This window comes from Stylophora pistillata, chromosome 8 (genome assembly GCF_964205215.1).
Source record: "Stylophora pistillata chromosome 8, jaStyPist1.2, whole genome shotgun sequence".
NCBI classification, from domain to species: Eukaryota; Metazoa; Cnidaria; class Anthozoa; order Scleractinia; family Pocilloporidae; genus Stylophora; species Stylophora pistillata.
The window spans coordinates 15,953,442-15,968,373 of record NC_142526.1 but is presented as its reverse complement, the minus strand read 5'-3'; the positions used below and the strand labels follow the sequence as shown (position 1 = coordinate 15,968,373).

General features: G+C 36.4%; 1 protein-coding gene and 1 pseudogene across 1 annotated transcript in view; both read right to left on the bottom strand.

Moving 5' to 3' along the window:
• Window positions 1-14,867, bottom strand: part of LOC111321499 (solute carrier family 2, facilitated glucose transporter member 3) — a gene marked incomplete in the record, with an annotated part of 18,608 nt that extends 3,741 nt beyond the window's left edge. The window contains 7 exon segments of the mRNA XM_088732005.1: window positions 1,254-1,385; window positions 3,854-3,909; window positions 4,952-5,096; window positions 5,554-5,687; window positions 6,955-7,079; window positions 13,853-13,983; window positions 14,507-14,867. Of these exon segments, the coding sequence (XP_088588131.1) occupies window positions 1,254-1,385; window positions 3,854-3,909; window positions 4,952-5,096; window positions 5,554-5,687; window positions 6,955-7,079; window positions 13,853-13,983; window positions 14,507-14,695 (912 nt within the window).
• Window positions 9,057-12,576, bottom strand: LOC148725197 (uncharacterized; annotated as a pseudogene).
• Window positions 14,868-14,932: the final 65 nt, after the last annotated feature.

Here is a 14,932-nt window from a genome sequence, read left to right as displayed (position 1 = left end):
TACAATAAAAATAAAGTACTGAGTTGTTGGTACTAAATTTTTGGGAGGTGCATCAGATCAGGGACTATTCTAAATTGACATAAACAGAATAGCTTACAGAACAGAGTGCTTTTCACTGTTGGTGCTAAAACTATAGTTATGCATTCTGATCCTAGAAGTATGTAGGAAATGTGTCATATATGAACTGACAATCAGCATCAAAATAAGTCAACACATCATGAGTTGACACATCATGTATGAAGAGTTCTATCTATTTGAAGAATAACAGTCCTGTTTCCACCACACTCTAAATCATTAATAGACCCCCCCCTCTCATTCAAAGTTGGCTAACAGTTCATAGAATCACGATACAACATTGATTTTGAGGAGAAAGGGGCATATAGGCTAACTTAACAAGGGCAAAAGAGATAAAATTGAAGTAATAGGGGGTTGAAAAGATCAATGTGTCAACAGTTTTGTTGCTGATCATAATAATGACCTAGCTCACCACAGAGTCACTATTTGGCTCAGTGGTAGGGCATGGAAGAGCAAGGTCTGAAGTTTGATTCCTCATAGGACACGAGAAAAGATGAAAAGATGAAAAGGCATCCTTATTTATATCAAAAGCAAGCTTAAAATTCACCATTGTTCCTTTTCTATTAAGGATAGTGAGAGTACACTACTTGTAAAAAACTACAACAAAGTGTAACATCAGAATAATTGTATGGCAGACACTGATTGTATCTTTCCCCTCCCCATTCTATTAAGGAGAGTGAGACTTTTAAATTCAGTTTATGTTGTGCTGTTCTGCTGATTAGTATCCTTTCAATAAAATACGTGTCTGGCCAACTTATGCTTTTAGTTGTAATGAGGATTTCTCTCCTCCCCAAGGTTATCTGACAAGATGTGAACTTGTCTTTACAAAACATTATTTTGAATACCACAAAAATGGAAACATTACTGGTGATACAAGATAATTTGGTGTTATCGACTAAGCTGATATTGTGAACTGACCACTGTAAAGAAATTCTGAAGCTGTCATTTTGAGAGCAAATACAAATCTGTTCTGACAAAGGGCTAATCCTCGCAACCTCAGCTCTAGAATCTCTTTATGGGGGCCAATTCACATTTATCAACTCAGCAAATAAAATCAAATTACCTGGTACAATCCCCCACTGACATAGCACCAAAGTTTCTTTAGAAACATACCCCATTATTCATTACAATTGATATCCAAATTTTATATTTAGTCCATAAACACAACTACAACTTACTGCATTGATTCCACTCAACTGCTGTCCTAACTGTAACATGACACTGATAAGTAGTGGCATTCTTAGTGCTTGGATTGTAACTAATTTAAAGACACTGATCTTCCTTTCTTTTAGCTGATGTTCCTGTTCAATCTGTAAATCAAATAGTTTTTATATTTTGAAGTGTTCAATACAGAATGATATGATATTCACCAGACAGGTCTGTCTTGGGGAAAACTGAGCCAGAGGTCTTGGATACTCAAGACAAAGGGCAAAGTTTTCCCCAATATGGACCAACCTAGGCTGGTGAATAACATTTTTATTTTTTTGTTATGCTTAACAAAAATTTTAATGTTTTCCAAAACAGCCCAAATGATTTAGGGCTAAAATAACAAGTTTAATGACGTAAAGAACTTCCAAAAATTGACCAGTTTTTTAAGCGAGTGGATCATATATTAAAGAACACAGATGTTATTCACATTAAAGAGAAAGGCTTTCCACCAAAACACTCCTATTTGGGTAATGGTAAAGGTAACTTAAAAGGCTTCCACACAAACTTTGCAACATTGTTTACTCTGTTTCTGTCATGATCTGACACCTGTCAAGTGGAGAGGGAAAAAAAGCACTTGTTTGCTTTTGGATGAACAACAGTGCTGACATGGCAAACACACACAAGTTAATTAAATAAAATGAACATGGCAGTGATCTTCTCTTACAAAATACTCAATGATACAATGGATATAGTACTGCTTATTTTCAATGATGATTAATCTTTGAAGAGTTACTTCTGTTCAGTTTTAAATGTCACAGAAAGTCAAACTATAAGTGAATGCAAATGTGTGTTTTAGAGCTGTGAGAGTCTGCTTGTTTGTTCTTTTGCAATGGAGTGTGTAAATCTTGTATTTCTTCCATTGAAAACTAATGTCAAATGAGAAGCTTTTTTTAGCTAGACCCAAGGGGATTTGATGAGACTTTCATCACATTCCAGTTTGGTTTCTGTCAAATTCATGAAAGAAATGTCCAAATCCAGAGACTAGCAAAGAATGAGCAAAATTATATTTACAGAAGATCTTAAAACTTTGCTCAACATTAATTTTTCACAAATGGAAAAATTGTTTTGGATAATTCAGATATTGAAATGAATGAGAGTAACTGATTAATGTAATTGTTAACTGCAAATACCTCTCGTTTTAACTTCTTGAGGTACTTTTTGAGAAGCATTATTAAGTTACATGTGGTTTTGAGGCCGTATTTCATTCTTAAATTCAGTACAAATTTATTTTTAAATCAGTTTTTGCAGAAAAACCAAAGCGTTTTGAGAGAGAGAGGAGAGAATACACATTATTTATCCGTGAAAGGTTGACGGAAGCCTGAACATGCTGTCCAGCTGTTAAAACAAGATATATAACTGAAAAATTGTTACGATGCTAGAGAATCTGTTCTGCAAAGCAACTTGGCAGGAAACACTGACACCATATGCTGAGAGTGGTCTGGATGGGAGAATACTACCTGCTCTCTGAAACAATCAGATCGCAGGATTTGTAGAATACTGCCCGCTCATGAACTGAGAAAAAATGGTTACTGTACAGATCTTAAATTCAATGTTAACTGAAATGTCTAATTTCTACACTGCTAACCTATGATAAGGCATTCCCAACTGTGTAGGCTTCTCATGAGGCAAGTGCAACTTTAATTCATGACTGTTAGTCACCTACTGTTTACATTCATAAGATGTGATTATGGTAGTCAGTTATCCTAAAATTCACCATACCCTGTTTTTTCTCCCAATTGTTTCTTTTAACTGGTGAAGTCAATGCATTTACATTAGCTTAGACAAGAACGCTTCTAAAAAAAAACTTTCTAAGCAGAGTACCTGAGAATGTTTTCAGTTCCACTTTTTCTGAATTACATAAAACTTGTGTTTAACTTAGTAGTTTTATTACTTGGAACCAGACAGAACTCATATCTTACAGAATCAATAAAAAAATTTATTTATCAAGAGACTTCCATTGAGGAAAGCAGGCAACCTGACTGCTGCTTACCATTGATTCAAAGAATCTAATGGCTGGCTGTAAAGTTGGTATAGTTAGTAAAAAACAACAACAAAAAAAAAAACTGAAAAATTAATCTGTGCTGATCAGCTGCAAATTAAGGGGGGAAAATACCAAGTAACACTTTATAACACCATGTTACTTCATACATGTAATATGGGTGCATGGACCAACCAGCTTTCTGCCTCACAGAAAATCAATCTTGAGTACAAAGTTTGTAAAACGACTTATGGCATTGAGCACTTCACCAACCAGAGCAGATCTCATATTTATCCCAAAGGTATCCAGTGGCCTTTGATTGAGGCAAGCAATGAGTCATACATGGACTGAGATTTCTACAAGTGGATACCAAGCCTTGGGTAAGTGTTGCTCCATTTAAAATACACATTCTTAGACTAGCAAACTTCAAAAGATGGTCCACTTGTGTGAAACTTTAAGAATTCTCCTCATGTCCTAATTCTTGGTTCATGTGGGATTATGATTAAAATTTGATTAACCAGTTACATGTACTCCCATGGTTGATACAGCTGTAAGTTCTTTTTTTCAGATATAACTTATTAATTAACTTACTCTCATTTCTTCAATGTCTACCATCACATTGCTTGTTCCTCTTAGCATCCTTAAGGCTATTTTTGAAAGGAAGAATTTACACAGTATTTCAATGTTGTAAAGTACAAACAAATGATCACAATTTTTAAGGTAATTTCCTAGAAAAAAATTAATATAAATATTTCGAGAAAAGACCCCTTTTGTTTGTCAATACACAATCTTTCAGCAGATATGCTTTCAAATTTCTTAAACATTTAACATTCATCCATTCAGCCGTTTATTCAATGACATTCATCTATTCAAAATAACACATTCTTGCTCTTTTGATGTACCTGTAACACAAAAATAACACTTAAATATCTTAGAATGTGGAAACAAAACAAATGAATCAACACCTGAGGTGGTTACCATCAGCCAGAACTCATGGGCTGATGGGTGGATCTTATAAAAATTAACACAGAATTAGGCTTTTTTCATAGTTTTCTTTAACTTCTGGATGCATTCATGAAACTGCCTTGTGGTTCCATTTTTTTAGTTTAAGTCTTTTCCAGACCAGTACAGGGCTCAACACTAATGGTAGCCAACTAGCCACAGACTAGTAGAAATTCAGTTTTGGCTAGTGATTTTCTATTTCCGCAAGTCAGTTTGGCTAGCGAACAAACTGAAATTGTTGTAACATCTAAGATGTCACTAGCCACTTGGCTAGTAAGTTGAAAAGTTAGTGTCAAGCCCTGCTTGTACGATTTTCGTTTTTCTTTATTTTGTATATTCTTATCAAACTGTGAAACAAACTTAAGGCACATATGATGAGCATTTCAACTGCAAAATGCAATTTCTAACTAAATTTGCCCAAATACATGTGAATGGTTTGTGTAGGTGCTCTTGGCAATGTTTATAAAGCAAAAGGCCACTTAACACTGATAGTGCCTGAGAAATGTCTCAAACTGCTAAATACATCCCATACTGTGCTGTCCTTATAATTAATGAGTGTTACAGAAGATAACCTGTGGCACAGTAGTTATGTCAGCCAATAAGCTCTAAGACCCTGAAGTATTGATACATATACTGTATACCAAGTCAAGTAACTAGAGGTGACTGAGATTTAAACCACTACAATACCTTCCACTGTCGCTGGTTCTTTGTTCAGTTTAAGTAACAAATAACGTGGACTTCTCGGACAAAATGGGAGGGTCAAGACCTGCAGTAGTGCTACAACAAATCCAAAACCAACCGAGTAAGGCCAGCGACTATCTGTGCCAAATACCTGCAATGTGAAGAAAGTGCTGTCATTCATAATCTACATACAAACTATTGATTGTCATGTATTCTAGCCCAATTCCCACCCTCTCTGCAATGTGGACTAAACAAAGTTATCATGTGAGGAAGGTTGAACTGGATATTAAAATACTAAATTAAACATCCAAGAGAACATAGTTGCTGAAACCTAGAATGTTGAAACCTAAAATGGCCTTGTCATGTCAAAGCAATTTAGCAGATTGCTAAAATCAAACAGAAAAGAACTTACCTATATATATGCTTGATGTACAATAATGAAAATTACAAGTTCTATATTCTCTTACTTATAGGGCTTTTCTGGAAAGCACTGAAAGCTTTGCTAATAATGTTATTCTCAACTGATGGAGGTACTTTTGGAGTTTGTTTCATGTATACAGAGTCGTGTAAAAATCAGTTAGTTCATCACACTGAATTTATGCAAATACCTGTGTAAGTCCAAATATAAATCCCACAAGAATTCCAGTTACAATTCCAAATTGATTAAGCACACCAAGAGAACCTCTTAATTTGACAGGAGCAATCTCTGACAAGTAGACTGGTGCCACAGCCGTATTTACTCCTGCGTTTAAAAGCAGACTGAAATAAGTGGCAGAGTTGTGCTGCTTCCATATCCACATGTTATGTCACACATAGCTTCACTGAATCTTGTCCTTTAAATTGTTTGTACCAGAGTTATCCTTACTATAAGTTCATCTGTTATGAGTCAAAATTATTTAACTAAACTACATTACTTCAATGGGGCACTATTCAGACTTAGATGTACCAACATAACAAGAAATTGTAAAAACCCGCATACAAGCTGCACTTTTTTCCGAAAATCATCACTAGAAATTGGGGGTGTGGCTTATCTGTGGGAACATTTGAAAAAGGTGTTGTGAATGTCGATGCCAATTTCCATTTTCATGTCTGATCTAATGCCTGGTTACTAAGCTTCATGCTCTGCTCTTGTTGTGATGCAAGAAATCCATGGAAAAACTGTGTTGAATGAAGAAATTCCTGTCAACAAATACCAGAAAAAGACCAATCCTATGTCAAAGTTGGTAGAAACAATGTTCACTATATTAAAGTGCTAAAATTGTGAGTAAGACTTTAAAGTATTTTCCATTGCAATATTAATATTGAGTTTACGTTCGATGAACAGTGGATGGAGCAGACTTCTCAAGACTCGACTTTGGATTTCTTTTGATTTCAAAAAACTCTTTTTCCAAAATGTGAGCTGCTAAATTCAGGGTGCAGTTTATCTGCAGCTCGGCTTATCTCCACGCTTTTACGATATTTTAAGAGAGATAAAAGGACTATCTGTTAGCACACTATATTTAAAATCAGGATTGCATCGCATTGCCGCATATAAAGCAGCCAAAGTTGCATAATTTATCATTTCTTTGCAAGGAGATAATGGCTGTTTAGGGATAATTTGAACCTTTTGATTTTTTAGAGAAATCAAAGAGTGATAGAACTTTTAGATATAATTTTAGATATAATTTTAGAATGATATAATTTTTGAAAAAGGTTCATCAAAAGGGTCCTTTAGGAAAAACAACACGAATTACAGAATTTTGCAACTGTTGGGGGATTCTCAATATTTATGGTGAGCAGCTCGTAAACAGGTTAAAAAACCATCTCTGACTGATAAAATGATATTATACTTAAAACAACTTCCATGGGTAATTTTCTCCTTGCTCCCAACAAACATGATGTATCACCAGACTGAGGTAATGTCAAACATTGGCAAATTTAACTTAAGATGTTACAGACAAAAGTGTCCCATTAAGTGAACAGTGCAACTATTTTACAATAAGTAAAAGAATATTAGAAATAAAACCCACCACCATTAAATCCAACCACAAGCCGTCCTATAATTAGTAGTAAAGGCGCTTTTGCATGGTATGAAAAGAACATCATCAAAGATCCCACCATGGCTGGGAGGTTGTTCAGGAACAAAGTTTGTTTACTGGGAAAAACAAAAGCAAAGAGTCTAAAATCTTTTTTTCTCAATTACAAAAAATATATATTTACAAAGCAGACAGTGCAATACTTAGTTCTCACTAACCGACATAGCTTAGTTAATAAAATGTTTATTATATGGCCGAGTCTAGAAAGCAACGGAACATTATATTCTTGGTAACCGGTCTAGATGCCGGTCTAGATGGGAAAATCTAGACCGCTTTCAATACTGATTTCAGCCAATCAAATTCGTGAATTTGGTAGTTCCCAGTCCTTGTGAGACACAGCCATAATAATAAGTAATACAATCTAACATGCAACACTCATAGAAATGCCAATAATTCTGTTTATAACCTTACCTGCAAAAGAATGTTTACTGACGTAACAGTACAGTTTAACCTCGATTATCCAGATTCTTTTCTCTGGTCCCAATTTTTCATGAATATTAATTAGTTGTGATCTTGAAAACTCAGAGTTGCAAAAAGCCCGCAAATCCTTTAAAAAGACTGTTAAAACAGCGTATTATCCTGTGCGCTTTTCAAAATTCGCAACTGCAATGAGACAAAGAAATATTCTGATGCATTATTTGTTGATACATACAGGCTGTGTAGCTATCACAATTAAAATGATGTTTTCTTTCCTGTAAACCTTTTGTTTACATTTCTATCTTAATAATATTAATATTTTCGATTATCCGGGCTCTCGATTATCCAGACTATTTACAAAGGTTCCAACGAGTCCGGATAATCAAGGTTCAACTGTACTACTGATCATGTTGAGTTACTAACAAAACAGCTTGTTACTGTAAGTTATACTACTTAGAATAAATTATTACATTACAAACACTTGTCTAAAACATTGTGCCCTTATGAAAAACAATATGCACTAAAAACATTTACCAGATGAGGGTAATTTTTACCCGAATTGACCAATCAGAGTGCTTTGTTTGTTTCAGTTTACCGCCGGGTAAAGTTTACCCTAGTCGGGTAAACTTACCATTAGCAATTCGCTTCTTAGAGCCCTTCTATGGGCAGTATCGATGCAAAATAATTACATTCTTTCGATTGTGCCTTCTTAGAATCGAATTTCGCGATTTGGAGTTGAAAAAGGTGCAAAACCGATCAGCTTCTATCTGGGATGGCGCGCTTTTGGATTTGTCGGAATTCGAAAATTGACACGGCTATGTTTGCAAAGTCATGTTTGTTTTACCTTTATGATAAAATATTGTTGACATGAAGGTGTTTTATTGACAGGTTTTAGGTGAGAAGGGTCGCTTTCCATTCAACAAAAATCACGGGTTCAAAATGTCGGTATTTTCGCTGGCCGAATGGAACGCGTCAGACCATATCCAAGAGGGTACACTCAAAACGTATTCCTAAATTTTCGAAAACTTATCGCGGAACTTTTCCCGTTCCATTTGATTTCTGACCGGAAATCTCGAAAATTTTGGTCAAATGGAAAGTGTCCACCGTGACACATGTAATCTTTAACCATCTTGGTGACACATGTAATCTTTAACCATCTTGGTGCCACGTCACGCTCTGAAACCTGCTGAGATGTTTGTTGATTCCACGAAAGAGGAATCAACAAACATCTCAAGATTGTCACTGTAGCCTAAACCATTTTTAAGTTCTGGAATTATTCTAGTCATAAAATGTCATATTGGAGAACGAGGTGACGAGCCTGTATGGCACTTTCTAATTGCCATTGTTTTTTACTTCCTTTTGTTGACTGCTCGGACAATAGTCAAAATAATAGTCTAAGAATAACTGGTAGTTTCAATGTCAAAGTGGGTGCCGGCGTCAGAGCTTGAAGGAAATACTGATAAAACGACTTGAAATTAACGGTATAATACGGGTTGGTGTGGCTTTTTAAAAGAGAATCACGATTTTTCCAACTTGTTCAGTTTTAAAGGGCTTTTGTGAAACAACAACAGAGCCCCCCCCCCCCCAAATTTTTTTCTTGAGTTAAGAAAAGAACATTTACTCCAAATGGCACCATTTTTTTGACTAACACTTCACTGCTGCTGAATGCATTGAGAAAAAAATACTTCCATAAAGTAGTACTTGATCGATATCTTGGTAACTCCACTCGCGAATCTGCAAAAATTGTTCGCATAATAGAGCAGCCAAACACATAAAAATGTCTTGTCCTCTAAGAGTCATCACTAAACCGTTCAAGACCTTGATGAATACTTCCACAAGCAATTAAAGACATCTATTTTAAAAACTCATCTCGTCTATTGTTCCCTTGATTTCGAGCAGAGTGGGACGGCTGTCTACTGATATTTCCACATGCATTTTACGTGATGTCATCACAAACATCCCGGATATAAAACACGCAATCGACTGCACATGTCTCCAATCTAACATCTTGATGAAAACAATATACCTTCGAGGGTGTCTTTCCCAAAAGAAACTGTCAGTGCACTGTTTGAAGCATAGCTACCGTAAACTATATTTATTGAGTTGAATCTTTATTAAGTCATAAGATAAATAATCACATATCCTATGTTACAACATTAAAAGAAGGTATATATATAAATTACAGAGAAAATCAAGATAAAAATTATAAGACTAGATCATGTTTAAAAATTAAGTGATTGACAAACGTGTTTTTGAACCTATCAGTGTTTATTTTAGGATGGTGACTTGTCTCTTTCCTCAGATTGTACTTGGTTGATTTCTTTTTTGGCATTATAGCTCTTAAAGGGTGTATTGTATTATTAAAAACATTCTTGAAGATACGTGTGTCCTGTTGAACTAACAATTCATAAACATTAATGTGGTCGGATGTATACTTGCGCTTATAACATCGATCCAAGAAACATTGGATTGTTGTTCATTCGGAATTTACAGCGCCAAATACGGACAGCCCGTATAATATATTTGGTAGAACCAGATTTAGAAACAGATGGTCTATTTCGGCCTGATTGTACCCTTCTTTCCTTAAAGATCTTAAAATGAACAGGCACTTGTTTGCTTTGATTAGTTTTTCCCGAATATGTGTTATGAACCTACTGTCTTCCTGAAATGTTACCCCTAAAATAGTAAGCTCTTTTGTCTCTGGTATTCCAGACACCATCGGAAACTCTATTGTACAACCTTTCTTGCGGAAAATGATTTCCTTGCACTTAGATGGATTGCTACACATACCATTACTTCTAGACCACTGGGAAAACTGATTAATCAGTGCGATAGAATTGTCATTATCACCTATCACAGGCGAGATAATGGTTGTATCATCTGCATATTTTACCAGCACGCTCTTATTGTCCTAGTGTATCTCTAAATCACTGAGAAAGACATTGAACAAGTGCGGCCCGCTGACACTTCCTTGGGTGGTACCTTTGTTGACACTTTTCCATTTTCCAATAAACCCATTTCTAATGACTCTCTGCTGCCTATCTTCCAAAAAGCTTAGATACCAGTTAACTATAAAAGGATTTAGGGGGAGTTGCTTCAATTTGTGTGAGAGGAGATCGTGTTTCACACTATCAAAAGCCTTGCTGAAATCCATAGCAAATAGGCGTACTGCTTTGCACTCTGGGATATCAAGATATTGATTGACAGTATGTTGGATAGTCAGTAGAGCATTGGTACAGCTCCCTCCCTCTATGTATGCAAACTGTGAGATCCCAGAATGTTCATCGAAGGTCTCCCTTGCGTGTGTTCCTAAGACAGCTTTCTCAAAGCACCTTGCGATGACAGGTGTCACATTTATTCCGCGGAAGTCTGATATTCCCTTAAGTATATCAACCTTCTGCAAGGGGTACAGGTCTGACTTATGGAAAGGTTACGAAATGCGCTACCCGAAAAAATTGTTTTGTTAAGGTTGATCTAATCATATCCGACTGATGCGTGCCTATTCCGTGCAGACAAGTTGTTGTGGAGTTGTTCCAATTAAAAACTTGAAAAACAGACCGCTGATGGGAACGCAAAGGCATCCTGCTGAGTCTCAGGAGACTCTTGGCAGAAACACATCTTGCCAGTGACAATCCTTTATTCTATTTTCTGGCTGACAATTTTCTTTTTCTTTAAAGAAGCTTAAGCACAGCGCTGCAGAACTCAATATGGTTGCTGGTCGGGTGCCGCCGGCACATGATGACTTCTTAAAACACTAACTCTAGTCCTTCTTGATGACAATTTTTTTCTCGCCATTCTTCGTCAAATTTCTTTTATTTCTCTCGCTTACAGCTTGTTGATTCATACTTCAATCACGAACCTACCCTGCTCTAAAAGCGGGTATTACTTTAGTGGCCCGTTTGGCTCGGCAACGGTAACAAAGGAGCAAACGAGTAAAAAAGGAGCTGGCTTGTTTGGTGAATAATTCTAAATTAGCCACTTGGAGCTAACCAGCGTGTATGATTTATAAAGGAGATACTTCAACCCTGAGGCGCGCATTTCTGTTTTACCGCGTAATTTGAAATTGCAAATTCTCACAGCTTCTCTACTTGCTCATGAAAAAGCTTAACCTCAACTTGCTCAACTTTTTAATGTTACAAGTGGTTATACGTGGTTTCACATACCAATGAAAAACCAGTTTCTATTAGTACATGTCAACTTGAGTGATGTGGTAACAGTATAATGGAACGTAGGTGACCACAATTTGAAAAGGAAATTAGCAAATTCCTCTCAGTGTGAGATGAAGCTTGTGTGCAGCATTCTTAATAGGAAAACGGTCAGTGTAAAACTGGGACAACTACGTTCTAAAATTATTATATTATTCGGAAAAGATTAAATTTTCTTAATTCTTTCTGTTGCCTTCCCCATTACACAAAATTTTGTAGTGGAATTTCTGAGGAATGGTGGCTGGTCTGCGTAGCTGTAAATTTGGACAACTTATTTATTATAACATTTTCCGTCAATAGTGGATATTGAATTAAAAAATTGCGCTTGCTAGTGGGTGCCGGCGTCAGAGCTTGAAGGAAATACTGATAAAACGACTTGAAATTAACTGTATAATACGGGTTGGTGTGGCTTTTTAAAAGAGAATTACGATTTTTCCAACTTGTTCAGTTTTAAAGGGCAAACAACAACAGAGCCCCCAAAATTTTTTTCTTGAGTTAAGAAAAGAACGTTTACTCCGAATGGCACCATTTTTGACTGACACTTCACTGCTGCTGAATGTACTGAGAAAAAATATTTCCATGACGATATCTTGGCAACACCACTCACGAATTGGCAATAACTGTTCGCATAATAGAGCGGCCAAACACATAAAAATCTCTTGTCCTCTAAGAGTCATAACTTTAACACGGATGTTTTCTTTGCTGCGTGATGAGACAGCAAGATGTTTACAGATTACACGTGTCACGTTTTCTGCGAGGGAAACGCTGTGCACCTTACATTACAGTTCAAATTGTTGATTGTTCTATTGATTTCGTAAAGAAAAGGAATTTTGAAAAGGAAATTTTTGTGGAGGCTCGAGGATCCATCGTGATCTTCCAAGTTACGCTGCTAAAGTCGCCGGATAGAATGCTTTAATTAGATTAAACGCCTGATACTTTTGATACGTGAGCATAGATTACTTAGTTTGATAAGTACACTCTCGAATTCGCAAGAAACACTCTTCGGAAAATCTGGAAATAAAGATTTTCAAAAAGTAGTTTCCATCACGCATACATCGAAGAGTTTTGTGGCTACATCAGAAGTAAAATGTGACACCACTCTCTGCAATATTCGAGTAGTTTCTCAGGAAGGAAGAAATGGCTAAACGCACATGGTTTCTTTGGTGCGTGACGTGGCACCAAGATGTTCACAGATTACATGTGTCCATAGTTAGTATGTGTCATGTTTTTTTGCGAGTGAAACGCTGTGCATCGTACATTACAATTCAAAATGTTGACTGTTTTATCGATTTTCTTTAAGAACAGAAAGAAAAGGAGGACATCGTCGTGGCGTCCCGATGATCAATCGCGAGGGTGTAAGTTCGATGCTAACTAGGTCGCTAATGTCAAGAAGACGCGCACTGAGATTGCTGCAGGATTATATTACACGCCTGATTTGCTATTGTATAAACTTGTCACCTAAAACCTGTCAATAAAACACCTTCATGTCAACAGTATTTTATCATAAAGGTAAAACAAACATGACTTTGCAAACATAGCCGTGTCAATTTTCGAATCCCGACAAATCCAAAAGCACGCCATCCTAGATATAAGCTGATCAGTTTTGCACCTTTTTCAACTCCAAATCGCGAAATTCAATTCTAAGAAGGCACAATCGAAAGAATGTAATTATTTTGCGTCGATACAGCCCATACAAGGGCTCTAACGAGCGAATTGCTAATGGTAAGGTTACCCCACTAGGGTAAACTTTACCCGGCGGTAAACTGAAACAAACAAAGCACTCTGATTGGTCAATTCGGGTAAAAATTACCCTCATCTGGTAAATGTTTTTAGTGCATATTGTTTTTCATAAGGGCACAATGTTTTGGACATGTGTTTACTTCATAAAATATCACCCTTTTTTGTAATACTTCACATTATGGGTGGTACTCTTCAAATAAGATCAAAATTCTTCATTTCAAGAGACAAATTGAGTTTAAAAGCAGCAACTAATTACTGCCATTATTACTACCTTTTGAGGCCTAAAAATTCATTAAAAGTATTCAATAAAACCATCTTCAAGTCATCTTTTTTTGTTTGCTTGATTAAACTTGAGAATGACTGGCTAAGGTTGTGATATGTCACCAGTAGCAGTCCTCTACAAAACTAGCTTCACCATAACAACAACAACAAAAAAACAACAACAACAACACATGGGGTAGGTAGCTTACCTGCCCAAGGAATCAGCTATAACAGGACCAATGAGAGCTCCTAGCATTCCTCCAACTGCAAAAATTGCCACAGCAGTGGACCACATCAACTGGCTGAAACTTGAGTTCTCACGAAAATAATTTCTTATGTTCTAATAGAGAAAAAAGGCAGTAAAAATATAATTATATTTATACCACATAAGAAAAGCTACACAAACTAAACCTGGCTCCACATTTTTGCTGTCCTCCTCTTCCTGCCCCTCATTAGTTTGAGGGTCCAATTAAAATTGCTACATTCACAGAAAACTAGATGGTGAACTTAGACATACACTAAGTCCATTTATCAGTACTGTACTACATAAATAATTATTATCTCTAATAGGCAGGAGTGCAAACTTCCCCTACTTACTGCCAAAAATAAAATAGCTATAAATAACATTTGTATCACATTGATCGTTTTCACTGTTATGTATAGAGAGAAGGATATTCAGTGGATAAGGTTAAGAAATTGCAATGTTATAGGAGAGATATTAAGGAAGCACTTCTCCAAGTCTTGGGTCCCTTTGATATCCAAAACTTGAGATATTCGTCGAAATGTTTTAAGCATATCTGCAGAGGCCAGTTATGTAACACTTCATTGAATTGCGTTTAAACACGGTTTCACTGAGATTTTACCTTCTCTGGTGCATTGATACACGAAGTACCATATCCAAATTGAAAAGACGAGCCGAACACAATCACAGCTGCTGTAAACACCAACCAGAACGTACAGCCTGAGCCAGGCGATGATCTTGGATGGCTTGGAATGAGTTCATCCTTCTCAGATTTTTTGGAAGTCTCAGTATATATCTCCTCCTCCGCCATTTTAGTTCGTTTTGCCTTGCTGTTCTTGTTGCTGTCTTTGTCCTCTTTTTTTAATCGATCTCCACAAAAGACCCTCAGCTTACAATCTGTTCAGAATGTCACAATGATGTCAACTAAATTATGGGACTTTCATGGGACTGAAGGGACTATTTCCAATGGGAGACGCTATATCGAAGGCGTTCGTCGAGGGTAAGAGTAAACAGTAATTTTGGTCAGCGTTTACTGCGCTTTCATAAA